Source organism: Chanodichthys erythropterus, chromosome 18 (genome assembly GCF_024489055.1).
Source record: "Chanodichthys erythropterus isolate Z2021 chromosome 18, ASM2448905v1, whole genome shotgun sequence".
In the NCBI taxonomy this organism is placed as follows: Eukaryota; Metazoa; Chordata; class Actinopteri; order Cypriniformes; family Xenocyprididae; genus Chanodichthys; species Chanodichthys erythropterus.
The window spans coordinates 10883838-10910591 of NC_090238.1; the positions used below are offsets into that span (position 1 = coordinate 10883838).

Below are 26754 nucleotides of genomic sequence, written 5' to 3' on the forward strand. Positions count from 1 at the left end.
TTAATTTGCTTTTCTAATGCAAAACAAACACAAAAAATGTATCCAACTTCTTACGTTCCATAAATGTAACAATGTTAATAGTTACTTTTTAAGGTGCAATACAATAATGCAACATGCTACATTTAAAGTAATTCCTCAATTTTGCTCTTTACAATAGAAATTGTCTTTTTTTTTTTTTTTTTTTTTTTGCTGAGTTTTGATCTATTTGTTTCCCCCTCTCAGGTCAATATAGCAAAAATCAAGATGCAAAACATTCAGACGATAGAGATGCAGTTACCTGTCCTGCGGGAGAGTTTCCACTCCTCTCCCTTCAGAGCGAGAGTGAAAGAACGGAGAAAAAGCAGCCTGACAAATCTTATCAGAAGACAACAGCAACAGTTATTAAACCAGCAACAACAGTCAGAATTACATCAGAAGCAACAGCTGTCCCCAACCTCACAGCACCACACTTCACGTGCTCAGTTGGTCCGCTCCTCCAGCAGCCCATTATGCGACCTGCCGGAGCAAACAGATAGGCAAGAGAAAGTGAAAGAGATTGGGAGGCAGGGGGAGCTGTCTCTCAAACAGTCCTTAGCTACAGCGTCACAGCCCGCATCATCACAGCAGCTGCTCTCGGTGGTGAAGAGAGAGAGAAAGGGATTAGGGAAGGAGGGGGAGAAAGTGCAAGGGAGCGCAGAGAGGGATAGAGGAGAGAAGAGAGAGCATCAGAGAGAAAGAGAAAGTCAGTCCGAGCAGACACGTTCCCAGCATGGCCTGATTGCTAGAGGTGTTCGCCTTCTGAGGAACATGGGAAACCAGGAGGCCAAGCAAAAGAAGCCTACTGTCACAACAAGAGTGGAAGGTGCTGGGAATTGGTCGAGCACTGAGGACCGAGACCATGAGCATCTCAAGAAGATTAAGAAAAGTAAATTATCGGGCGACTCGGGCAAGAGGAAATCCAAATCGGAGGGCTCCAAAGGTTCTGTATTTTCCAGCATTCGTATTCGCAAGGGCCTATCCCGGAAAGTGTCCAAAGAGGATGTACTGGATGGTGGGATTAGGATTAAAAGCGTGGATGCCAATGACAGCAGCAATGGTGGAATATCAGGTGATGAGCTGGAGGGTCTCACTCCAGACAGTAAGCAACTCATATCTGAAAGCAGGCAGTCGAGCTTGGACATGACTGAAGATGATGTTGAAAGAGAGACTGAGGGATCAGGGTCGGATACAGACGTCTACAGCTACCACTCAGCCACTGAGGCTCAAGATCTGCTTTCGGATATTCAGAGGACCATCAGACAACAACAGCAGATGGAAGGAGTTACCGAGGGGCAAAACTGTAGTGCTGCAGTGAGCAAAGGACAAGTAGTGTCCGAAAGCCAGGCTGACGTCACTCAGGGTCTTACTAGTTGTAGCTTTGCTTGTATGGATGAACCAGAGAAGGTAGAAGGAGAATCTGTTTCTGACAGCAAAGAACAGGATCTTAAATGCAGTAAGGATACAGTAGAAGGAGTGACATTAATGGTAGAACCAGGTGGCGAAGTGACTGATATTGCAAATAAAGCTGGACACTTGACCAATTTGGCCAATGACTCTAGCATTCAGGATACTATCACTGAGACAAGTAGTGTCCAGGATATCTTAGCTGTTACCAAATCAAACAGTAACTACAGTATTCAGGATACTACAACAACATCCACCTCCTATGAGAGTGCCGAGGAGATCTTGGAGAGTTCATCTTTATCATCTCCTCTTGAAGAGTGTCATTATGGCAGCAATAGCCTAACTCAAAGCCTAGAAGTTGGTCTCAATCAGACCAGCTCAACGTCCAAAATCAGCCGGGTCATTTTCATACCACAGAAGAGCATTAGTAGTGTAGAGCTGAACGTAGAGGGTGATGGTTGTGTAGAGCAGGTAGATCGAGGGTATTCCAACCAACAAAGAAGGAAAAGCAGTGCTGCGTCTATCACACAGTGGTCATCCGAGAACTTTTTAGGCTCGGGGTCACAACCACGTAGAACTTCCAGTGCAAACCTCGGGGTTAAACCTTATCCCACAATACATACCTCTTATGTTAAAACAACCACCAGACAGCTCACTTCACCCATAATATCTCCATTCACCACTCCTTCCCCAAGCCCTATGTGTCCTCGCAAAGTCGTCTTAAATTTAGGCTCAGGTCAAGGGTCATACAGAGCAGGGAGCTGGAGAGCACGGAGACAGCGGTCCTGTAGCATTGCCGGTCCGGTGGGTTGCCATGACGAATGGTGTGAATCTATAAATGTTGAATCAGAGCTTATTGAGAGTGGCTTCCAGGCCATCAGATCGAGGTACACACCCGCCACCTTTCCAGATGTGTTTTCAGGTAAGTCAGTGTGTTTTGATTTAATATCAATGTTCACACTCATAGTCAAAGAGGCCTGATTTTAATTTAAGAATACACTACATGACACTTGCCCAGAATTTGCTCTGAGTCTGTGCTCATCAAACACTGCACAAAAATTGTTTGTAAAAATGGTCAACTCTAACAGAGTCGACCGTTTTCACAGACAATCTTATATTGTATGATAGGCAGAGACTCCTGATTTTTAGCTTTAGCTTAAAATATCAAGCATGTTTGATATTCTCAGACTAAGTAAAATATATGTCACACATCTCCTAGGAATGATGAACATGTTTCTTTAAAAGTTGTGTTCAGAAAGACTTAAATGTCAGCTAGAGTGTGCCCAGTTTTTCTTTAAAATCATTTACAAAGTTTCCAAGTGTATGATGCCAAAAGTGTATGATGTTTTAAAATCTGTTCAGTGTTTAAATTGTGATTTTTGTCAAGTGAAATCCAGGTTCCAGGTTTAGGCTGGGTTTGGGACTTGAATTCATATCAACATTATAATTTTCCTCTGATTTTAGGTGTAGGGATAGGGTCAGGGTCGTTAGGGTAGCAACACATGCAATGCTAGGTAAAAATGTGGTCACAGACATTTGTATTTTCAAATCTCTGAACTATTAAGATGTATAATTCAATGTCATAAGAGGAGACAATATAACAGTTGCCTACATGGACAGGATATAAATCTCTTTCTGTACTTTATTCTAGTTCACTCCCCTCAATGTTCAGTGAGCAGTCAAAAAATATAAAACATGGCTCTCAAATATGTATGCTACACACAATTCCACAGAAACGCACACAGACACACATTAGCTGCTGGCTAGGAAAGCTCTGGCTTCTGCCTCATTGAGTCAGAGTGCCACAGGAAGTTACTCAAATACACACTTGTACAAAAGCCACATACACTGTTTTTAAAGTGGTTTAAGCACAGAGACTGCACTTGACAAACCATTCATGAAGGTTACACCAGGACAGATCAGATACGAAGGAACAGAAAAAGATAAAAAGAGAGATATGAACACTTTAAAGGGGGCATTTATTTATTTTTTTACCTTTTGACTTCACATCTAGATAAAAAGCTAGCATCCATATCTGAATGGGTTTACAAACCCTTGAAGATATTAAAGCATCAAATATTAATTGAGCTAAAGGCTAAATGTCTTTGAACCTCAAAAGCACAATTGTGCAACAAAGCATTGCACACAATCTGAAAACAATAGTATTATGTAATTATTGTTACGGTAGTGTGTAGTAGAGAGGCACAGACACGAACTTCAACATAGCAGGCCATGGGCTCGGCAAGGGCAGGAGCGGGCTCGGCGAAGGCGGGCCTTTTGGACAATCTGGACCTCTTTGTGGTTCTTCTTTTGGATGGTTTATGCGTGACCTCTGGTTGGAGCTCTGGTGCACACCCACTGGAGCGATAGGTGGAGGAAATTTGTGGCTGGTGAGCTGGCCAGGCCACCGTTGCTTCTGAGGGGGCTGGTCGAGGTGAATACGATCACCTATGAACCCCTTCAATTTCAAACTCGGAACCATTAAGGAATAGAACCAGATTAATAGATTCGACTAAGGAATAGAGGAGTTCAGGTTCACAATAGCAAATCGTATCCTCGTCCAGACCCCTCAGAAAGCAGGAATTCAAAATAACATCTGGCCAGCTTTGCACAGCAAAGATAGCTGTGCAAATTCCTCCACATATTTCTCCAGCGGGTGGCCATCCTGTCTGGCTGTCCAGACATGTTTCAACATAGAAACTGGGTTTAATTACCAAAGGTACGACAAAGGAGTGCAGAGTGAGAGTCCATAATAAAGGAGAGAAGATGAGGTAATCCAGGTGTGGGGAATCCCACACCTGATTGGGAACTGCGTGCAGGTGAGAGACAAGGAGGATGATGGGAGTTGTAGTCCAGGACAGGGAGGATCTGTGACAATTATATAGTACTTTTTTATTGTTTGATGAACACTAAGGCTGCTGTGTTTACAAGAGTAAATATAATTTTTCATATTCTGATTTGAACATGTTTATTCTCATTAAAATGCTATCATATTCATTGTGTATTATATATAAATTTATGTTTAAACAGACTCCTATGTTAATGGTAAGGTAGGTAATTTTCAGAGAGGCTAGCAATAGCAAGCTAGCTTTGAAAACATTAGATCCCACCCATGCATTAAACTACCTTGTATCTCAAAGTACATAACATTACAATAATATAGAACAAAAACAACTTAAAGAGAACAGACCTGTACCACCTGACTGCTGCAGATTCATTTTGGCATTGATAGTGGGTTTCCATCTCTTCCAAATTACAGTAGTTATGGTTTGAATGCTGCATAAGCTCATTGTTTTGGTTCAGGAGGAACTGTAAAAGGTGGCTGCTGTTTTGGGATGATATGTGACTGACGTGTGTTTAACTCTGCATAGCATGAAAATGCACTGATGACGTGTGATATCTGCACGAGCAGGGTGTGCAGAGGTATGGAAATGCATAACAGGCATTCCACAGACGTTTTATATATATATATACATTTAGACCACTTAACATAGTGATTGCTATCAGGATGTGAAGACACTTTCAACCACAACAAAAAATGTTTCTGGAACAAATCGCCTACTCTGCCTTTAATTTTCATAATGTTATCTTGCATGCTATTTTTATAAAGTGCACTATACACTTAAAATCCTCATTAAATTCAAGTTACTAGTTATTCTGTGAAAGCATTAGCAGGCTGCTAATTTTGTTTATAGATCAACTAATAAAAATCTGAGACAGCTGAGCCATGACATCCAAATTCAGTTCATCCACAAATGTCCTTTTTTATGTGCTTAATAGACAATACATTAAGGATTATATAATAAAAAAAAAATGTGTTTGTTTGTTTGTTTGTTTTTGTTTTTGCTTATTGATGTTACACAAAATCAGCCTCTCTACCAGTATGTGATATTAGACTCCAGGATGAGATATTGAGTATGTGTCCACCTGATTAATTAGAGAGAGGAAGTTCAAGTGCATGTTCATGCTCAGGGTGGACAAATATTCCTTTAAGAAACATGCATACACAGATATGCTTGCAGTCATTTTTCAAAATGAAATGGCAGTTTCCACTTTGTTTGTTTTCTGACTTAAGGCGTCAGTACCAAGCCAAAAACAAAAAAACAAAAGATTCAATGAACCATCTAAAACAGAATACCTTAGCAGTTACATAAAAATGCAGAATTTTCACCTTCTATATTACTGTCAATATGAGTCTTCTCAATTTCACTCTCTTACAGGCCACTCTCTGTTGGAGAGGTGTTCCAGACAGTGGGGTTGTTCTGAAGATGACACACAAGATGCTGCACAGGATGCTGAGAGATTCTGTTCCCGTATTCTAGCTATGGGGATTCTACAGCCATTCAGTGACTGCATCAGGGAACTGCCAACAGGAAGTGATGTCACAGATAATCCCACTTTCAATGTACAGTATGACCATCCAGTTCTTGTCTCTTGCTTTATAAGGACACTCTTCCACATTTTATCATGCAAATTTCACAAAAGCATCCTTATTATTGTTTTTATTAAAGCATCTGAGATATTCTGCCATGTATTCTTTGCATGCTTTAATATTTCTATTATTAAACATAAACCACACTTAAATGCAGTTTTCAAGTGCTGAAATGACTAAAATGCTTGTGTAGAAAGTGGTGGAGTGCCCTTTTTTGCCTTGTGCATTTTTCTTGCTGCCAGTAGTGTAAGTGAGGCATGGCATGATATGAATTCACACAGGTCCATTTGACCCACTTGAATTGACATTTAATGTATTATTTATTCTAAATCATCTCAGGTTTTTTTCACAGTGTACCAGATGTCTTTTCAGGCCAATGTGTTGTCCAATTGTTCATATTGACTTGCTTAAATTTTTTTTACATTTGAAATGTTTAAGTTTAGGTTTCAATATAAATTAGAATATTTTGATTATGCATTATTTAAATTAATATAATTTTCTATCATGCATGTCCTTCCTGATTATAATGATGATTTTGAATATAAATATATTAACACAGTGTTCAAAACTGAATCCATACAGGTTTTTGCCTGTGAGCTCAACACTGAATTGCATTAGGAAGAAACAGAAAAGCTGTTAATGAGTGTTACTAAAAATGTGCCAGAATTCACACTTGATATCACTTTATCGAGCAACGAGTTGAGTCTGCCTGAACAGATGTGATATGAGCTCAGCAGGGTAACTTTGTGCCATTATTTGAGACAGAGGAAGATATGCACATTATGTATTTATTATCTTATGCATGAGAAAATAGTGTGATTTTAAAATGGAGATTTTTTATCCTGCTACGACACAAGGCATGTTGAGATTTTCACTTGTATGTTGTAATACAGTACTGTATGTGAGAGTGACATCCTAGAACACTGCAGCCATGTTGTCATGTTTCTTTGCTCTGCCACCCCATGTGACCTGAATAGAACGAATTTCTCTCTTTTCTCTTTTGCTCCGCCAGCCAAAGCAGATTTGTGTCTGAACAGATGAACATTTAAAACTGCTTCTGGGACTTGCCCTTCCCCCTTTCTATGACACCACACACATACACACACCTCCTAACCCACTTTAGCAGTAAACACACATATTCATGTTGTGAGTGTATATTTATGGACGTGTACGTACCACACACATTCACAAACATGCATAAATGCATGCATCCAGAGCTTGTGCACACTTAGATGGACACATCTGCATGCATAAGCCGTCTGACCAGGTTACATAAGATGGGTCACATGCCCTCTGTTGCTGCTCTATCTTTGTATTTTTCTCTGTATGTATTAACCATATTCATTATCCATTTATCATCAATCAAGCTGCCTGCCACATCAATCTGGGTATTTTAGGGGCCTATTGTAATCGTTAGTGTTCTTTTTCTTTTGCTCTGGAAGTCTGTGGCAGCCCATAGAACTGCTTGCGGGAAAGTCATGAACTCCTCTTAGGCCGTTGCTCCGATTTTCACGAAAATTGAACCAGATTGTCTTCAGACCACCCTGACAAAAAGTTATGTTATTCAGGTTGATTTCGAATAACGTGCAAAAATAACATGGAAAAGGATTCGAAGAAGAGCATGCCCCAATGAACATGAGGCTATATCTCAGCAACACTTTACTATATTCGGACTTGGTGTGTGTTATGACAATGATGACATGAGGTTACCTGCACAGTTTCAGCACATTACCACTTAATGGTCAGGAGATATGAAAAATTTTATATTTGATGCAGAATGTCAAGTCGGATGATACCCATTTAGAATTTTGTCGTAAAATGCTATATTTTACGAACACATTGGCACATCGTTATGAAACTCACAACACAATCACATGAGAATGCGTATCAATAGTAGCTTACACGTGTGTAATCTCGTAAAATATATATGCCAAAGTGAGTTCTGCCGTGCATATGATATGCAGTTTTTTGCGTGCATATAATACGCATTTTATAACATAGATATGAAGTTTGACATAGTTGGCCAACTTCCTGTCCGCCATTTAGATATTCTTTCAAAACATACTTTTTCAAACTCCTCCTAGACCAGATCATCTTCAGACTGCGCCAACAAAGTTATGGATTTTGTGTCGATAGATGAAACCGTTTTCATATACTGCAGCTACAAATTTGATGGCATGATGCCAAAATTGCTCTGTGGCCCTCATTATCAAAAGATTGTACGCTAGAAAACTGTGCATACGCTTGTTTCCACGCAAAATTTGACATTTATCAATATGAGCTTGACTACGATCAAATGTCACGTCAGGTCTTAGCTCGTGTACGCACGTTTTTGAGTCAGTGGGAACTTGCGTGCATTATAGTAAATCTGGTGGAGATTTGTTATGAGAAAATATAGATTATTTTCCTGACTGACAATAACTCACTAACCGATCCTTAAATATTACACTGTTTAAATTAAATGAAATTAAATTAGAATAGATGAGTGTCTTAAAATACCACAATTTTCTTTTCTTTCCAAGGATTTCGCTTTGTATGCGCAAATGGCAACATCGACAGAACATAAGGATTAACACTTCATGTAGGCTACCTGCAATGTAGAGAAAAACAGAATAATATACAAGGAATAAAATAATACACAAAATATATTTCACTGAAATAATTAACAGATTAACAAAACAAAAGAGAAAAACTGCATCAATTAGGGCTAGTACAGTCTATGCTCGTGTTGTATTCGTTTTCTTTATTAAAATATTTATCTTTATTTTATTAAATCCAATTGATCGCGCAGGCGCCTCACTCACACATGCAGACCCAACATATCAGTTCTAGTGTTGCTAACTTGCTAATTTTACATTTTAGCCATTTATCAGCAAACTAAAATGCAGACAAAGTTAACACTTCTCAGTTTAAATGGTCCAATATCCATCTGTCCCAATCGCCGCACAGATTTTCTGTGGAGTGATGTAAAGTTTATATATTAATAAAGTTTGTATTTAGTTTTATTTAGGCCTACGGGTATTTTTATTTAAATTAATTTTATTATTTGCAATGACGAGGTTGAGGGGTGTTTGTAGAGTAAGATAAATTTATTTTTCATGTGATTACTTCCTCTTCATGGCCGGGTTACATTTCTCTGTGTTGTAAACTATTGGGCGAGGCTTCTAATATTTGGGGCGTGATATTTAAATGACGATTGTCTTCAGCCGGCACATTTATCAACACCCGTTCATTTGTGTGACGGAATTGGCCACATACGAAAGTTTAATGAATCACACGTGAGCGTTGTCCTAAGCTAATTTTTTTCATTCGGATGTACGCTGGTTTCTACGTTCATTTGATAAATGAGGGCCTGTATCACTGCAACGCTTTGACATATTAACATCACTCTTTGTATGTCACCACACCACATCAGTTTCGTAACAGCACCAGCTATTGTTAAATACTGATAAACCATTAAATCATATTACTAGTGACTCTTTATGATTTTTCAGCCATTTTGCCTAAAATCATCTTAATATGTCTTTAATTGCTCTTTGTTGCAGTTGGTCTGATGCTCCCAGCCATGTTGGCATGACTTATTGTGCCTTTTATTGTGCTTGGCCCCTTAATGGCTGCTTGCAGCTATATTTATACCTATATTCCTCTATATATTGTTTCTAAATGCACCATAACAGTGGAATCTCTTTAGTTACAGTAGTTCTTTGAGCAAAAACAATATATAGGCTTCAGTGTTTGACTCAGCCTACTCAGGCTGGCAGCCAAATAAACCTTAATGTCTCTTATGGGCAGTGGAAATTAGACCTTTTCATTTTATTGTGTAAATGAGAATGTAAATGAGGCGGTTCTGTATTAATAATCATCTACTGAAGAAACATACAATTAACAATTATGGATCACTGACTAAATTTGAATGAAGTAAAAATGTCTTTATTCCAAAGTATTATTCCAAAGACACTTAAACACAATCCTCTGGTAATTCATTTAATCACCACTTTTTATTTTATTATACTTATCCCAGAGCAATATTATTTCTCTGAATCTGTTCAGACAAGTGTTTCTCTTGACCCTTGTCCAATCGGCAGTCATCATATTTTAAATTCTCCCTTTCTATGTAATGAAACCCATTTCAATATTTTCTGTTCTGATTCGTTTTGGCCTGTTGTACACCTTTCCAATTACCATCATGGTGAGATATTGTACAGACATTTGATCCGAGTGGATTTCAGATGAACTCCACCTAAAACTTTAATGCACAGCACAAACAGCAAACTTCTGTCTGTCATTATTCACATTCTGTTCTGAATTCATACATTTATTTCTTCTGTTGAACACAAAAACTAAAGGATTGCGAAATGTTCATGCTGCTTTCTACAATATAATTTAAGCTGATGATGACCAGGGGCTTAAAAAAGGACAAAAACAACTATAAAAGCATCATTACACTAGTCTATAAAACTTGTGCACTTTAAGTCCTCTGAAGACATACAATATCTTGTTATGAGGAACAGTCTGAAATTTAGGATTAAATCTTGTGATTACCATTGTATGGAAAAACAACAGCTTGGTTATTCAGTAAATGACAGAATCTTCATTTTTGGGTGAACTGTCCTTTTACCACACACTGCTGCTCAGTGACTGAAATAACTTGACAATAATCTTGTTGTGCTGATAGATGGCAGAGCATGACTTAATACTGTGATTTCACTTGCTGTGATTTCAAGAGGACAGCATAATGGCAGAAGTAATGCCACTATTCTCTCGACTATCTGACTATTGTCTAGAGACAGATGTCATCATTTCTTTAAATTGTTTGTCACAAACTCACATGAATGATGTAATAATGTTTCTATAGCCAATAGCCATATTTGTGTATCAGGTAGTGTTGTAATACTCAAGACCAATTATGGTCTTGTCTCGGACTAAAAATTTTATTTCAAAACCAGTCAAGACCAGGACTGCGAGGATATCACTAAATTTCCAGTGCATTGTCTGATTTATTTGTTAACATAATTAATGTTACTGGATGTAAAACTTCCTGCTTCAAATGCAATCAATAACTTACTTCTAAATTGAATTATTTTGTTACTGTTGTGCCAGTTCAGAAATTAATGGAGAACTGTGTGAAACATTTCAAAATTATTACAAATACCCCAAAAATTCAAGATATGTTTGCAAAAAATTACTTGTATGAGATCTTATTTTTCACATTATAACATATGATGTAATTTCATGATTGCAAATGTGATTTTGATTTTATACAAACAAACGTTCAATAAACAGGAAATTAATATTAAGCAACTTATATTACAGACCCAATTTTAAACACATTTTTTTCTATATTGCTTAGCTATTACAATATTTTCAAACAAATCCATAGCAGAACTATTGTGCATTTATGAGCAACACACATTGGTGTTTCATTACTGAATGAATCATCTGCTTTGAATGAATCAGTTGAATAAATTCAGTGACTCACTCAAGTGATTTACCGCCATCTACTGCCTGTTTTAGTTTCGTATTTAAAAGTATCATTTTATTTTTACATAATTTTTCTATTTTCAAAATTTTATTTTATTCTTGCAGTTGTAATTGTACAAATTCAGGTGCAACTTTTGTGCCACCTTTTGAAGTGCAAAGATTAATTTTGTTGTTAGTGATTTCATTTGATTGGTAACAGCTCTAATGTCTTATTATTCTAATCGTATTTATTGATTAAATATTGATTACATAAAGACATTTCTCAGGCATTAAATGTGGATCTTTTAGATGAATTTGACAAGTGCTGGTTTGCTCTTGGTCTTGACTCAGTCTTGCCCTGCCTTGTTCTTGGTCTTGTCTTGGTCTCAACTCCTTAAATTCTTGGTTTTGTCTTGGTATCAACACACTCTGGTATTGGTCTCAAATTGGTCTCCGTTTAGGTGGTCTTGACTACAACAATAGTATCAGGGCCAGAGTCTGTCTGTCTGTCTGTCCATATTATTCTTTAGAGAAAAAATGCCCTTTTCTAGCAAACCATTTATAAAAAATTATACAACAGTATATATATATATTGTTTGATATTAAGACAATGACATTTATATGTATATTTGTATTTAATGCATTATTTTGAACAGCCTTCATGAAATCAAGCGTATAGCATTCTGGCAGGTCACGTTAGTCAAGCTCACATCAGCTGACACTCAGCTGATTCACATTGACCTACAGGAATATGACGCCTAGCTATCACTGCATTCATATATATATGGACCATTCAGTATTATCAGCAGCTTTATCGCACTGGTCAGGAGCTAATTACCCTCCTCCATCCCCAGCTCCTCCTTTGTCCAATCAGGATTTGCCCTTCTGATATTTCTTTTGATCAAACTCATATTCTTCAATTGTGTTGTTACATTAATTATTGTCATTAAGAAATGAATGATATTGCAATATTTGGTCTGTTCCGTTTATCCTAAAGGGGTTATCGCTGCTTTTGCCCAGAACAGAACCATGCCGCAAATACAAACTGTATGCTAACTGCCAGTCATCTTTGATGATAGTGATCCTGGCAGAACAATTATATATCACTTATAAATGATTAAATACAAAATTATTAGTATTTATTAAGATTGATATGGTTTGGAATTGGTAAAATGTGCATAAAATATGATCAGAAAATCAACTTGCATAATGTAGTGTATGTTTGGACTCTTTCTGAATTGGGACCACTGTATAAACACATGCACATACACCAATAAATTATTAACCAGGATAATGTGTATTATATAAGAGTCAAACCTGTTAAACCCAGCTTGTAAGGTTTACTTTTAAATGGTGTACAATCATGCAGTGCAACAATGCAGCACGTCTTGATTGAATGCCATGTTCACTGCATGCTTGCGCAACCCCCAACTGATGTGAATAGACAGCCTTGGGAACAGCCTTTCGATTTGTATGTGTGAACATGCGGGCAGTGACAGCAAGACAAATGCCATGCATTCTTTCTGCTCTAGTCAGTGGTGTTGTTTGTCTTTCAGTTTGCCAGCAGAGGTCGCCCTTCACTCAGTGCTGCCACAGAATCGTACCTTTTTCTTGCTGTCTAATCAGGAAAGCAGTCCCAGGAACAGAAGGCTAATTTTAGATTCTTGTATGCCGTTTAAATAACTTCTTGCCACAATCAGCTATTTTAATGCTAGTTCTCTCATTCTCTTGCACATTTACAGAAAGAGCAGCTGTATACCTGGGCTCCAGTGGGACAGAATGAGATCAGAACACCTGGGCGGCTCCAAACAATGTGGCCTCCGTCCCCCACTTCTGCACAGGTGCGAGTATGTCTTCCAATATGGTTTTGCATGCCCAAAATAAGGATTGTGCTGCCATTATTAATAATGTATTTGATATACACTATGGTACTTAACCACATTCAACCACATTACCACATTCAAATGCTACAATATAGTATTTACGGTTCTCTAAAATACTCTAAAAAAGAAAGGTATCATGTCCAAAATTAATATCATGCTGCTATTCTTACAAAACATCTTGGAAGTACCATAGAGTACTATGTAAATGCCTTGGCATATGTTACATATCAAAATACCACCCCATTACTTTTCAAAAGAGTAACAAAAAAGTTCTCAAAATTAATATGCTGGTACCATGTTTTGGACATTTGGATGGTAAACACAGATCCATGATGTATCTTTTGGACATGTAATATGAAAAAATCATAGTGTTATCTGAAGTACCTTGAACTATCATGTAAAAGCCAAGGTGTATGATTATGGTGATAATTTAGTGCCACAGTACCATCTGATACTGTACCAGATCTGTACCATGGTACTACCACAGTATTTTTTTTAAGGTAACAAAAAACTCCAAAATTACTATGGTAATACCATGCTTTTTTGGTGGTACTATGATGTTTTTGAACATGGATCCATGGTAATACCTTGTTTTTTGGACATGTAATATGATAAAATATTGTTGTATTATTTGAAGTTTCTTGGAGTATCATGTAAAAACCATGGTGTTTTAATATGGTAATCATTCAGTACCATGATAAATATCAAAATACTTTGGTATTTGATTCCATTACTGTACCGTACATTTTAGTAAGAGCTATGTGTAATCAAACACGCATTTGCTTTTGTCTATTGTCCATGTATGTGTATGTTAGTGTGTGTAAACTCTTAACTAGTTTGAAATATTTCCCCATTAGGTTCAACACCCTCATGTTACTCACAAGCTATAAGTCTCTTTAACGTTGCTATGATACTTTCTGTAAACAGCATCCTAACAGCATCTTATCCTGATCTAAACATCTGTCCAGCAGGCGCAGTGCCTGCCATTGCATTTTAAGATCCACCATGTTTGAGTTTTGAAATGATAAATGACCTCTTGCATTCCAATGTTCAAAGCACACACACACACACACGCAACACCTTTATTCCTCATGTTTCTGGTAGGAATATTCTTGAATATGATTCAGAATGCAGAGTTTTGGGGGGAATATGTCTTTTTTATTTACAGTAATACTTAATACTTAACAAATATTATGCTCTGGTACACATGTTATCATATCAAATCACATAAAAGGAACTTCTCTGGCTACTAATGACTCTAGAATTAAGGTCTGAAGCCAAAATTTTCCAAAGCTCCCTGGCTGTGGAAAAGGGTTTTGTGAATGAAAGCGTCTCCCCAAACCCATGTCAGTCTGAGAGGGCCCAACATGTAACCAGACTCCATGTGTGTGATATGTTCTCGGTCCCCCTCAATCCTTCACACAGACCCACACAAACTCTTTGAAGCTGTTTGAAGATGTGTAAAAGAAAGGCAGAAACCCTTCCCTCCTCATTTTTGGAGACTCTGCGGCTCGCCTTTTAGGAGTCCTCAGAGACGACTTCTGGAGTCTAGACTTGTTGGACTTCCTTGACCCTTGCTGCCAGATTGTATGTGTGTCTCTGTATGTTGTGTGTGTGTGTTTATCACCATGTTTGTGTGTTCACCAAGTGCATCCCTTGTGTGTTGTGTGCTGATTTTTACACGCTGGCTGTGGCTGTTCATTCATTTCCCTGGGTTCACTCTTTTCCCTTCATCCAGGAAGCACAGCTACGTTTTCCAGATCAGCCAAAGTGCTTTTATTGACTTGTGGGACACCACATGCGTGCCTGGTCTGTGCTATTAAGAAACACGGACCCTTACTCACAAACACACACACACTCACTCACTCACTCACTCACTCATACCATTCCTCAAAAAAGTCTTGGATGAGAAACTAACATCCGCTAAAATAAGGCACTAACTCATGCTAGTACGATCACATGTGACAGGAGGTGTCTGTGTTTTTCATTCCATGCTGCTGTTTCTTTTTAAAGATGTGAAAACTCTCTTTTCTGTATCCTGCTCTGCACAGGATGGATCCACGGGGCAATCTGGGATCGTTCCAGAAGGAACTTCCGTTTCCATTCAGGAGCTAGAGCGAACAATTGAAGAATTACTTACAAAAATATCAGATATGGAAAAAGACAGTAATGTATTGGATGGCACAAAGCTTGAAACAAGGGATAGAGAAGTGTGTGATGATCAAACTGTCAAACAGTCTAAAGTAAATGAACAAGAAGTTCTACACCACGTGAAAGCCATTCAGACCTCACCTGTCGAGGAAGCCTTTAAATTTCCAGTGCCTTTTTCAGACCAATCACAGACTCCCGAATTAAGTGACAGCGCCACTGCACCAATGGGATTGCCCTATACCTGCAGCTGCCAAAGAAAACAGGAAATCCGTCCCCTTGCACCACCACTACTTCCTGTTGTTTCAGGTGTACCTACACCTTCAGCACCAGATGTATCAATACATCCACCTCCTCCACCTCCTCCACCCCTCCCAGGTACTGTTCCACCCCCTCCTCCACCTCCACTTGTAGGTGTGGTTCCGCCCCCTCCTCCACTCCCAGGTATGTCTCCTCCCCCTCCCCCTCCACCACCTCCACTTCCAGGTATTTTTCCCCCATCTCCACTTGTGGGCATGGCTCCACCCCCTCCTCCACTCCCAGGCATGGGTCCACCCCCTCCACCTCCTGGCTGTGGACCTCCACCACCCCCTCCTCCACCTGGTTTTGGGCCCCCACCACCCTTCGGTCCCCCTCCACCCTTCATGGGGATGGTGCCGCCCAGCATGGCTCAGGACTCTGTTCCCCTGAAAGCTGTCATCGAGCCTCCAAGACCCATGAAACCACTCTACTGGACCCGGATTCAGCTACATGCCAAAAAGTAATCTTATGCCTCGTTGACTGACTGCTACATGTATTTGGAATATGTATTTTGAATGTTTGTGTTACACCTTATTTAAATTCATCCAAGGTTTTATTATGATCACAAATACAAATAAGGCAAACTGTTTTATATATATTTATATATATATATATATATATATATTTTCCTTGCACATAGGGATAACAAAAGTGCTCTGGTATGGGAGAAGGTTCAGGAGCCATCCGTAGACTTTGACGAATTTGTGGACATGTTTGCCAAAAGTGCAGTTAAGGAAAAGAAGAAACCTATCTCAGATACCATAACTAAATCAAAGGCCAAACAGGTAAGAAGATTTTACTACACCCACACTGATTGAAATCACTGGACCCCTTTCCCTGTGCCCAACAAGTAGGCCATACCCTAGTGGACCTTAGTAGGCCCCCGTCGTGTCAGCTCCCGGGACAACATTCCCGGTTGTCTACCCCTGAAGATAGCTCTGCCCACACCCCCACCTCACCACACACAAAACCATTAACAGAGATTTCACACGCACAGCTGGTGAATCAGAGCCTTACAGACATATTCAGTAAATGTTATAAGCTCTACTTAATGTTCCATCAACCAAAGTGTGACTGTGAGACTCTTTGATAAGACTGTTTACCATCAGAAAAAAATCCAGGCATCTACCACATCTGAAGCTAATCTTTCTCTCTCTCTCTTCCGCTCTGGTAGTGGTGTGAAAATTAGTCACTGGTGAGAGTTTTGTGGGTCCTTCGTCTGGAGTCAAACAGATTTCTGATAACAGCTCACAGCTACACAACAAGCACATTACAAACTGCATCACAAAAAGCTCATTTAATTGTCTTGCAGCTCTGCTCATTAACTATGAATTACATAAAGATATTTTTTGTGTTGTTACTGTGGATGTGTGTGTATTACATTGGTATAGATAGACATTTATAATGTTCTAATAAATGCTGTTCTTTTGAACTCTCTGTAACACTTTATTTAGGTAGTCCACTTTAGACATTCTCCTAACTATAAGTTGCAACTACATGCAGTCACTGGATATTAGGAGACTGTCTGCTTAATATCTGATAACACTTTATTTTGATGCTCCCCAACAGTCTACTATCAATCTACTACAGTCTACTAATACTCTAATGAGAGTTAGTTGACATGTAGTTACAGTGTTGCTCATAGTTAGTAGAATGTCTAAAGTGAACCATCAAAATAAAGTGTAACCGAATTCTCTATTTATAAAAGTTTACAATAAAATTTATAAAAAATACATTATGGTTTCCACAGAAATATTAACCAGCACAACTGATTTCACCATTGATAATAATAAGAATTGTTTCTTGAGCATCAAATCAGCATACAATGATTTCTGGTTCATTTGAGACTGAAGACTGGAGTAATGATACTGAAAATTCAACTTTGTCATCACAGGAATAAATTATGTGAAAATATATTAAAATAGATAACTGGTATTTTAAAATATAATAATATTTCACAATATTACTGTTTGCACTGTTTATTTTTAATCTAATAAATGCAGCCTTGGGGAACATAAGAGCCTTTTTTCAAAAACATGAAAAACAGACCTCATAATTTTGAATGGTATGTTTGTGTAGCATCATAATACCATGTTTTTTCAGATATTTATAATGGTACTACCTTGTTTTTCTGACATGTACTGTACAATGATAATACCATCCTTACTAAAGAGTAATGTGGTGCTACCATGGTACAGTCATTGTATCAAAAGGTAATACTATCATATGTTGAAATACCATGGTACTGAAATTCGTGTACCATTGTGTTTACATAGTACATGTTACTTCCAAGAATAACAAGGTAGTACTTTGCGCATGTTTTTGTACATGTACCATGGCACTACCATGTTTTTCTGTGAAGTATTCTGTAGTGCCACTTAAATACCATGGTATATGAGAATGGTAATCAAATTATTATAAAAAAATGTGGATAAACAAGTTTTTAATATGAACAGGTTTTGAGAATACACAGTGGTATTGCTTACAAATAGGATAAATAACGAACTGGATGTTTAACCATGTAAAATATTGAGAAATTCATAAGACTTTTGAAAGTGTTCTGTTTGCTCTCACTCTCTCTCTCTCTCTCTCTGTGGTCTGTAAGATCTGAGGAATGGGAGGGGGGGTCTGTATTGAGTTAAAACCCACAACCCTCAAACCACCAGCCAACCCAGCGACTCCAGTCAGCCTAGTGTGGTCATGCCACACTTTATATGTGTGTGTAAGAGAAAGAGAGAGTGGGTGTGTGTGTGTATGCATAGATAACTTCTTCAGCATTATTCACAGAAGAGTTGCTTTAGGCCTATGGTTACAGTTTGCACATATCAGTCAAAATTACAGTGCTAATTTAATCAAATACCCTTATTATAATTGCACCTTTCACATAAATTAGACATAACAATTAAAAACAGCTGCCTGAAGCTCCATTTGAGCCTACATAATCATGTTACTTTTATGAATCATATTCATTTTACGGCCCATTGCTTTGGCAGGAGTTATCTAGCTCTTTAGCTGGTAGTTACTGTATCGCCATCCTCCCTCATTCATCGACATCCACGCTTCCCACCAAGACAGCGCTAAAGTATGGAATCAGTTCTCATTGGTTGGTAAGCGTCTGGTTTGAGATCCAGCTCATCACAGGCATGAGTGTGTTTCCCACATCATTAACGTAGCTCACCACTTTGCAGTCGAGCTGTATTTAGTGGTCATGAGCCCCGTGGAGATAATGGGAGCCAGTGGCTTCCTGATGATCACACTGAGCCGCCATCACACACTTTCAAGAGTGGCCTGTACTAGAAGGTTTTCATGGCTCCAAATTCTTTCCAACAATCAGAATTAGCAATGTTGTTAATGGACGGCAATGAAAAAAGATATGTTTACGATGGCACTCAATGTACATGTGTTAATGGACGGAAGACGCTAAACCTACAGTGAACTAGCAGAGGGCAGAGCTCAGGGAATGTTTTCTCTTTCAAAAAACGTATTAGTGAAAGTTTATACAGAGTATGTGAGGTATTCCATGCATCCACACACAACTCAGACTTGTTTAGAAATGCCTGATTTGAAGGTACTGTCTGGAAGTGTCAAAATCTAACTTGGTTTAATTGGACCAGACAGCTCTGTCATTTGCATAATTGCTGTGGTGTTCTTTGGCAGAACCAGAAATGGGAGAAAGTAAAGTTATTTTGATATATGTGGATGCTATGCATGAAAGAATGAGAGGAGACTTCTCCATAATGCCATATGAGGAAACAGTCATAAATACTCATACTTTGGCTTTGTTTTTGGCTTCCTTTTTAGGTCAAAGTACCTCTCTGTGCTATTATATTTATGAGGGCAGCCAGATGAAATACTGTGTTTATGTACAATATATTTGTCTCTGACAATATTCAAACTTTTGCTTTTAAATAACTCTGGGATCTTTTTTATAGTATAAAGTGGCTGATGTTTTACTAAAGTAATGAATAATACCCACTCTGTGTTTCTGTCTCTCTCTCAGGTTGTCAAGCTGCTGAGTAACAAACGTTCTCAGGCGGTGGGGATTTTAATGTCCAGTCTTCATTTAGATATGAAAGATATCCAGAATGGTGAGCAACCCACAGAAGTGTTCTTTACACTTAATGATGTTTACTAACAAAGTTCCGGAGGAGTACCATTCAAATTGCCTAACCAATCACCAAGAGATATGGCCTATATATATATATATATATATATATATATATATATATATATATATATATATATATATATATATATATATATATATATATAATATATATAGTTGACTCGCCTACGTTCCTTGAGAGATTTCTGCATCCCTCCAACACCCCATCTACTCACGCTCACCTGGTTACTATCCTAACCAGAGATACGGGGGGAGTACTCTGGGTTCGGACCGAAATTTCGAGCTTGGAGGCCTCTCCTAATGCAGCACGCCAAATACGCATACGTTTTGATTAGTGAAGTGTGAACCCGTGAAGTATGCCCATTTTTAATGTTGTGTGTGCGCACTCACTTGTTTTCCTGTAAACTACTTGCTAGTATCATGTTTGTGTGTGTGTGTGTGTGTGTGTGTGTGTGTGTGTGTGTGTGTGTGTGTGCTTTTGTTTATATTACATTGTGGGGACCAAATGTCCCCATGATGTAATATAAACCTGAGTTCACCTACATCGTGGGGACCAGCCAGCGGTCCCCACAATGTAAATGGGTTTATAAATCATATAGAATGAGTTTTTGTGAAAAAGTAAAAGTTTGCACAGTTTCCTGTGAGGGTTAGGTTTAGGGGTAGGGGCAGGGTAGGGGTAGGGGCAGGGTAGGGGGATAGAATGTACAGTTTGTTCAGTGTAAAATGCATTGAAGTCTATGGAAACAATTCACAAAAACAAACATGTGTGTGTGTGTGTGTGTGTGTGTGTGTGTGTGTGTGTGTGTGTGTGTGTGTGTGTGTGTGTGTGTGTGTGTGTGTGTGTGTGTGTGTGTGTGTGTGTGTGTGTGTGTGTGTGTTTGTAGCAAATCCTCCCCAGATTGTGTTCAGCCTCCTGCCAGCATGTGACCTCTCTGAGGGGGGAAATATGATGTCACAGCCAATTAATACTCATTGTTCTGTGCTGTTTATACAGTTACTGATTGTGTTTGAAAGCTGGAGAGAGAGGGGTTGGTTGCATCTCAGGGTTCAAGAGTAGGTTGATACTGTAGATCTTAATGAACATGATGATTAGAGTCGCATCCTCTTTCTCATTCTGTTCTATTCTTTTACTGTAGTTACAGTTTTAATCTGTTTTACATAAACCCTCAATGTCCTATTTCTCTGCTGAAGATATTTCCGAACCTACCTCTAGGGTCTTTTTTCTGTCTAATTTGTCTCTCTCTATCCCTCTTATTACTGTCATCACTCTATCTGCTCATTCATCCCCTTGAATGTACTATAGAGGAAATAATGCCATTTCTTCTCATTACATGTTCAGGTATGTTAGTCCTGTCTGGAAGCTCCCAGAGCTATCCAAAACTCTTGATTGTGAATTTTTATGAGGTGAATCACTGAAATAGAATACATAGGGAAAAGGCCAAACACTAAGACAATTAATTAGTAAAAGTAGGAAAATGTTTCAGAAAGGTTGATTATTTCACACATATATCTTCAAATTGTCTACACTTAACTTTTGTCCTTTTCTCATCCAGATATACCCGAGATTTTCTTCTTTGGATTAAAATTAATTAAGCTTAACCATGAGAAGCAAATATAATTATTATATTATATGTAAGCAATAAGGTACGAGAGGCTGTGCTTTATCGTGAATAAGTGACTTATTCACGATACAGCACTAGCAATGAGTACCTTATTGCTTTTATAAAACGGTTACCACACAATACAAATATTAAAGCCAAAAATATGTATTAATGCAACTTTCATGAAGTAAACTTTAACTAAAGCCTTCCTTCCACCAGAAAAAAATAGTCCCTGACTGTGAACAGCAACAGAAGTTACATTATAACACCATTAGATGGTGGCAAAGATTGACTTCATGAGTGAGTCAGTCAGGAGCAAAGACTTCTACATTGAAAAGACTGAATTCTTTGAACATGGAACAAGACGCAACTGACAAATGCTTTGACTAGCGCTGTCAGTCACGGGAAAACCCCTTAACTGTTAAAAGGACAAGATAATACATCAGACATTTAAACAGATTTTTTATTATGGAACATAGGACTGACCTGACCTTGTGCCATGTTTTATTGTGAATAAAGAATCAAGGACAGGAACTAACCATATTATTATATTATATTATATTATATTATATTATATTATATTATATTATATTATATTATATTATATTATATTATATTATATTATATTATATTATATTATATTATATTATATTATATTATATTATATTATATTATATTATATTATATTTTTAGTAAATTTTTGTGCAGGTTACATCCATATGACAGTATGGTGGTGACAAATAACAGATTTTATTAGTGAATCATTAAGCCATTCACTCAATCGATTCATTGGAACACACTGCAAAACTAGTCTTTTTGAGCAATGAATTCTTTATTCCATTCTTTGATCCATGTTTGGTTACTTTGTAGTCCTGTATCTTCAGCAACATAGTCTTAATGTGTATTTTTTCGTCATTCACTGGTTAACAGGCGGCAGACAAGCTGAATTCTGTTTTCTTTCAGTAACATTTTTCCATGCATAATTTCCCTCCAGTCTAATCCACTGTAACAACAATCCTTTGTTAAATTCTATTTTTCTTTCTTCATTTTAATGAATCAGCAAGGCTGGATGCAGTTTTAAAAACCACATCAAATTATGTGAACGGATACCTAATATTTTACACACGCATACATAAGCACACATCCTTTAAACAGGCGGTATTTGAAGAAATTTTTACTGGCTCTTTGAGAATTTATGGGCACAGTCCCCATCTATTATGCAGCTCAGTACCCACAGTTCAGCACTGGTCGAGTCTCATTGGGTCTCGCTGCAATTCCGCCCAATGCAGGGACCAGCATGTTTGGCCAGAGTAAACCACCAAATAGAAACAAACAGTTTCTCTAACAGTGCTATTTACCCAGAATCAATACATTCCTCAACATCACGCTTCACCACACTGACCTGGATCAGGCCCTTTGAGGAACTAGGAAAGAATGTCATGAGTTGGTTTAATTGCAGAGTTTAAAGGTTCACACAAAGTTATGAGGCATTTTTTTACAGTCAGTAGAAGAAATGTTACTTTTCTTTCATTATACAATTATCAGCCATATACTAACAACATTAAAAAACTCTTCTCATCATTATGACTTGTTATTAGGGAACCTAAACCTAATCTGGTGCAACTCCTATGTGGATTTCCACTGAATCGCTCCCTTTGTGTTAACTTTCTTGTTTCCCTCAGCTGGTTTTCATAAGATCTCATGTTTTGAGCCTTTCACGAGCTGAAAAACACTCCTGCATGACTGACTAGAACACAGGCAGCTCTTGCACCAACACACTTGGTGACAAGCCTTTGATTTCTACCCATAACAGTCTCATAGTTTCACAAGTCAGCTCTGCGTTTATGCGTGTGTAAGATTGGATTCCTCAATGTGTGACGCCGACCCCCTCAGGATCATTTGTTTGTTATGTTTCTTTAGTGACTCACACACACTTGTTCTGCAGTGCCGTCTGTTTGGGTCTTCTGAGCTGTCACAGGACATTGTTTTGTGGAAACATTCTGAATAATGGCAGCGATCACAAAGAACGAAAACGAGGAAACATATGTGTATGATCATGCCCTTATATAAAATCCTTCCTTCTCTTCTCTTTGTTAGCCAAACATTGGACCGTTTTATAGTTAGTAGTGTTTAGAGAGAGGTATGTGTTCGTACAGCTAAAGAATTGCAAACATGGTAGCATTCTTTGTATATTTTCTTTTTCTGGTTGTGTATGTTTTGAAGATAGTTAGTTATTATGGAAGTTTGGCACGAACTGAACTTTGTAAAACTGCAAAGTGCTACTTTAAATGTTTGGCCAATGAAATATGTAACAAGAACAGAATTGTAGTGTAGCATATCTAGAGGTTCAAACCTGAGCTAGCATTGTTCACTTAAACAAGGCATTTAATCCAAGATTGCTCCAGGGGGATTCCTCATGTAATAGGTGTTATTTGAATAAAATCTTCAGCTAAGTGATGAGCTATATATCAGTAAAAGTGAATTTCAGGTGATTATAGTCATTGTGGTGTAAAAGGTATAATTGCGTTTATAGTTTCAGAAACGTGAGAATTTTTTCACAGATACTCTTATTATAATTTCCACAGAGCCTTTCTGTTTATATCCCAATAAAAGTTCCTCTGAATGGGCCAAGATAGTATTATTATTAATATGTTTTTATAATTGAGTGTGATGCCAACCCTCTCCGGATGATTCGTATATCACACTCACTTGTTCTGCAGTGCAAACTATTAATATATTTATTATATTATATCTTATATTTAATAATAATAATAATTGTTGTTGTTGTGAATAATAATAATATAATTATTGATTTTAATTTTATATTGACAAACAATGCTAAACACATCTTACTTTAAAACAAATCTCTGTTTTATAAAAATAATAATTTTAGTAATTATGATTGTATTATTATTTGTGTGATGCTGACCCCCCTCAGTACAATTTGTTTGTACCTTCAGTGACTCACTTGTTCTGCAGCACATATTATTTAATATATTTATTATATTATACAGTCAAACCAAAAATTATTCAGACACTAGATATAATTTTTTATAATTTTTACTAGTGGATGCAGGACACTATAGTTCATTTATAGCAAGCGAGGATAGCAAAATAAAGTAAACTGTGACATATTATACCCAAAAATTCTTCATCAAGTGAAATTGATAAAAATTTGGGACCAAAAATTATTCAGACACTTTGACCTGACCATGTTATCTGACATAATTAAGATACATTTTTTCTGACACAGTTTAACTCTGACATCTTGTCATATTTTATTACTCTTTTTTATACTTTATAGTGAATTAATACTGATAATTTTAGTAATAATAATTAATTTTATTATTATTTGTGTGTGATGCCAACCCCCTCCAGATGATTTGTTTGTACCTTCTGTGACTCACACTTGTTGTGCAGTGCATAATATTTAATACATTTATATTTATATAATAATAACTACACCATAAAAAAAAAAAAAAATGTTGGTTTAACTTAAAGTAAGTTACCTGGTTGCCTAGGAAATTTTAAGTCCATTGAAATAAAACATTTGAGTTAATACAATAAAGGCGATTGGTTTAATCAACAGAAACTCAAAATATTATGGTATCTGAACCACATTAATTATTGAAGTTGATTTGACAAAAGAAAAAATAATTGTTTATTGTCTGTTACATGTCTGTTACATGCACCTTAAAATATGGGGGGCTAAAAAACATTATAAAGCTTTCAAAAGCATATCTTTCTCAGATTAAAGCAAGACCACCACACTAAACTTCTGCATCAGTATTTTGGGAAAGCACAGACCACATCCCCGGACTTCAAGAGACAAATTATTTGTTTGGAGACTTTGTTGTGGGGGTGTGGGGATTACACTGTTGTTGTTTGTGTATGTGGTGATTGGGGTGTAGATCTGGTGGGATATTGTTGTCAGGTTGATGACAGGTTAAACTACTGAGTCATGGATTTTGCGTACTTTTTTCACTCTCTTTCTTGTCTCTCTCTCCCTCTGTCATATGTGTTTCTTCTCCCCATCTCTTCTAAGGCTGCAGTGGTTCTCTTTGATATCTTTCTCCCATAACAGGAGTAATGCTTTGCTGTCTGTCTCCATTTTATACGTCTGAGCATTGGCCAGATATGGATGTTTTTGTTATTCTTTCTTGTGTGGTTTCTGGAACGTGCCAATGATCAATTTCTCAATTCCCCAAATGACTGAACACAAAAAAGTTAGCCCATAATAGCTCTATTTAGCACAGACAAAAAGTGTTCAGTCAAGCCAGCTCAATAACAGCCCTGCTAGAGATTCAGATGCTTTTATTATGTAAAAACAACTTTGGAAAATGAATGTTTGTTAAATTATATAATCGACCATGCCCAGGGTTAAAGTCAGAGTTTTTTTATTTTCAGATAGTTTAGTATAGTAGCATTTATTTAAAATGGAAATCTTTTGTAACATTAAAAATGCCTTCATTGTCACTTTTCATACATTTAATCCATCCTTGCTAAATAAACGTATTAATTCATTTAAAATAAAAATAATAAATAATAAAATAATTATCTTAAATTATTAAGTAAATTAATATATTATTTTATATATTAAATATTAAATTGTCTGTTTATAAATTGTGGAACTTATTATTTTGTTTTATGGACATATTATGGTTCAGCATTTATGAAAGTGTGTATTACATTTATTTATTTATTTATTTTTTAATAAATACATAGCATTTTAGTTTTTTGGAAAATAAATTAATTTAAATTCCTAGACAGCTGAGGATCTGTATTCCTTACAGTGTTCCTCTATGCCTGACAAATCATTTGAATATCAAATGATCAATCAGTGATGGATTCTCTCATTTTTCATTTCCCTTTCTCTCTCTGACAGCCATCTTGAACATGGACTGCACAGTGGTGGATTTGGAGACGCTCCAGGCGCTCTATGAAAACGTAAGCCCACAACATGACAGGACACAACAGTCCAGATAAACAGATGTGATGAGTCCTGGCAATCCTTATGTAGTATGAATTCCATAAGCGATCATTTATCATATCATTAAACTCTTAAACTGGACAGGATATACCCTGAGATCTTGGAGCTCTGCCTTGACGTGGTCCACTCCAAAAGAGAGCCGCGGAAATGTGTGTTAAATACCAAAACAAACATGCAGGCCACAAACACCGCTGGAATGAGTAAGGTTTACCATGGAGCCAGGGTGCGTGTCACTGTCTGAGGGAAAGAGAGAGAGTAACGGCTGTATAAAGACAGACATGCAGACATGGAACTGACGACAGACAGGAAGACAAATGGAGAGGATGAGGTTTTCGCTCTCAAAGAATGAAAAAAGGATAGTTCAAAAACTCAGAAAAAAATATTGAACAAAA

At 37.4% G+C, this 26754-nt stretch overlaps 1 protein-coding gene across 5 annotated transcripts in view; it reads left to right on the forward strand.

Moving 5' to 3' along the window:
- The first annotated feature begins 231 nt into the window (after window positions 1-231).
- The window catches only part of fmn2a (formin 2a), a 50191-nt gene continuing 23668 nt past the window's right edge, over window positions 232-26754 (forward strand). For all 5 annotated transcript variants that reach the window (XR_010892524.1, XM_067367486.1, XM_067367487.1 and 2 more), the window contains exons 1-7: window positions 232-2344; window positions 5643-5827; window positions 13057-13155; window positions 15249-16105; window positions 16286-16430; window positions 19646-19733; window positions 26258-26319. Coding sequence is in view for 4 of the 5 variants with exons in the window: in XM_067367486.1 (XP_067223587.1) it covers window positions 244-2344; window positions 5643-5827; window positions 13057-13155; window positions 15249-16105; window positions 16286-16430; window positions 19646-19733; window positions 26258-26319 (3537 nt within the window). In the remaining variant the exon portion in view is untranslated. The remainder of the gene's footprint in view (window positions 2345-5642; window positions 5828-13056; window positions 13156-15248; window positions 16106-16285; window positions 16431-19645; window positions 19734-26257; window positions 26320-26754) is intronic.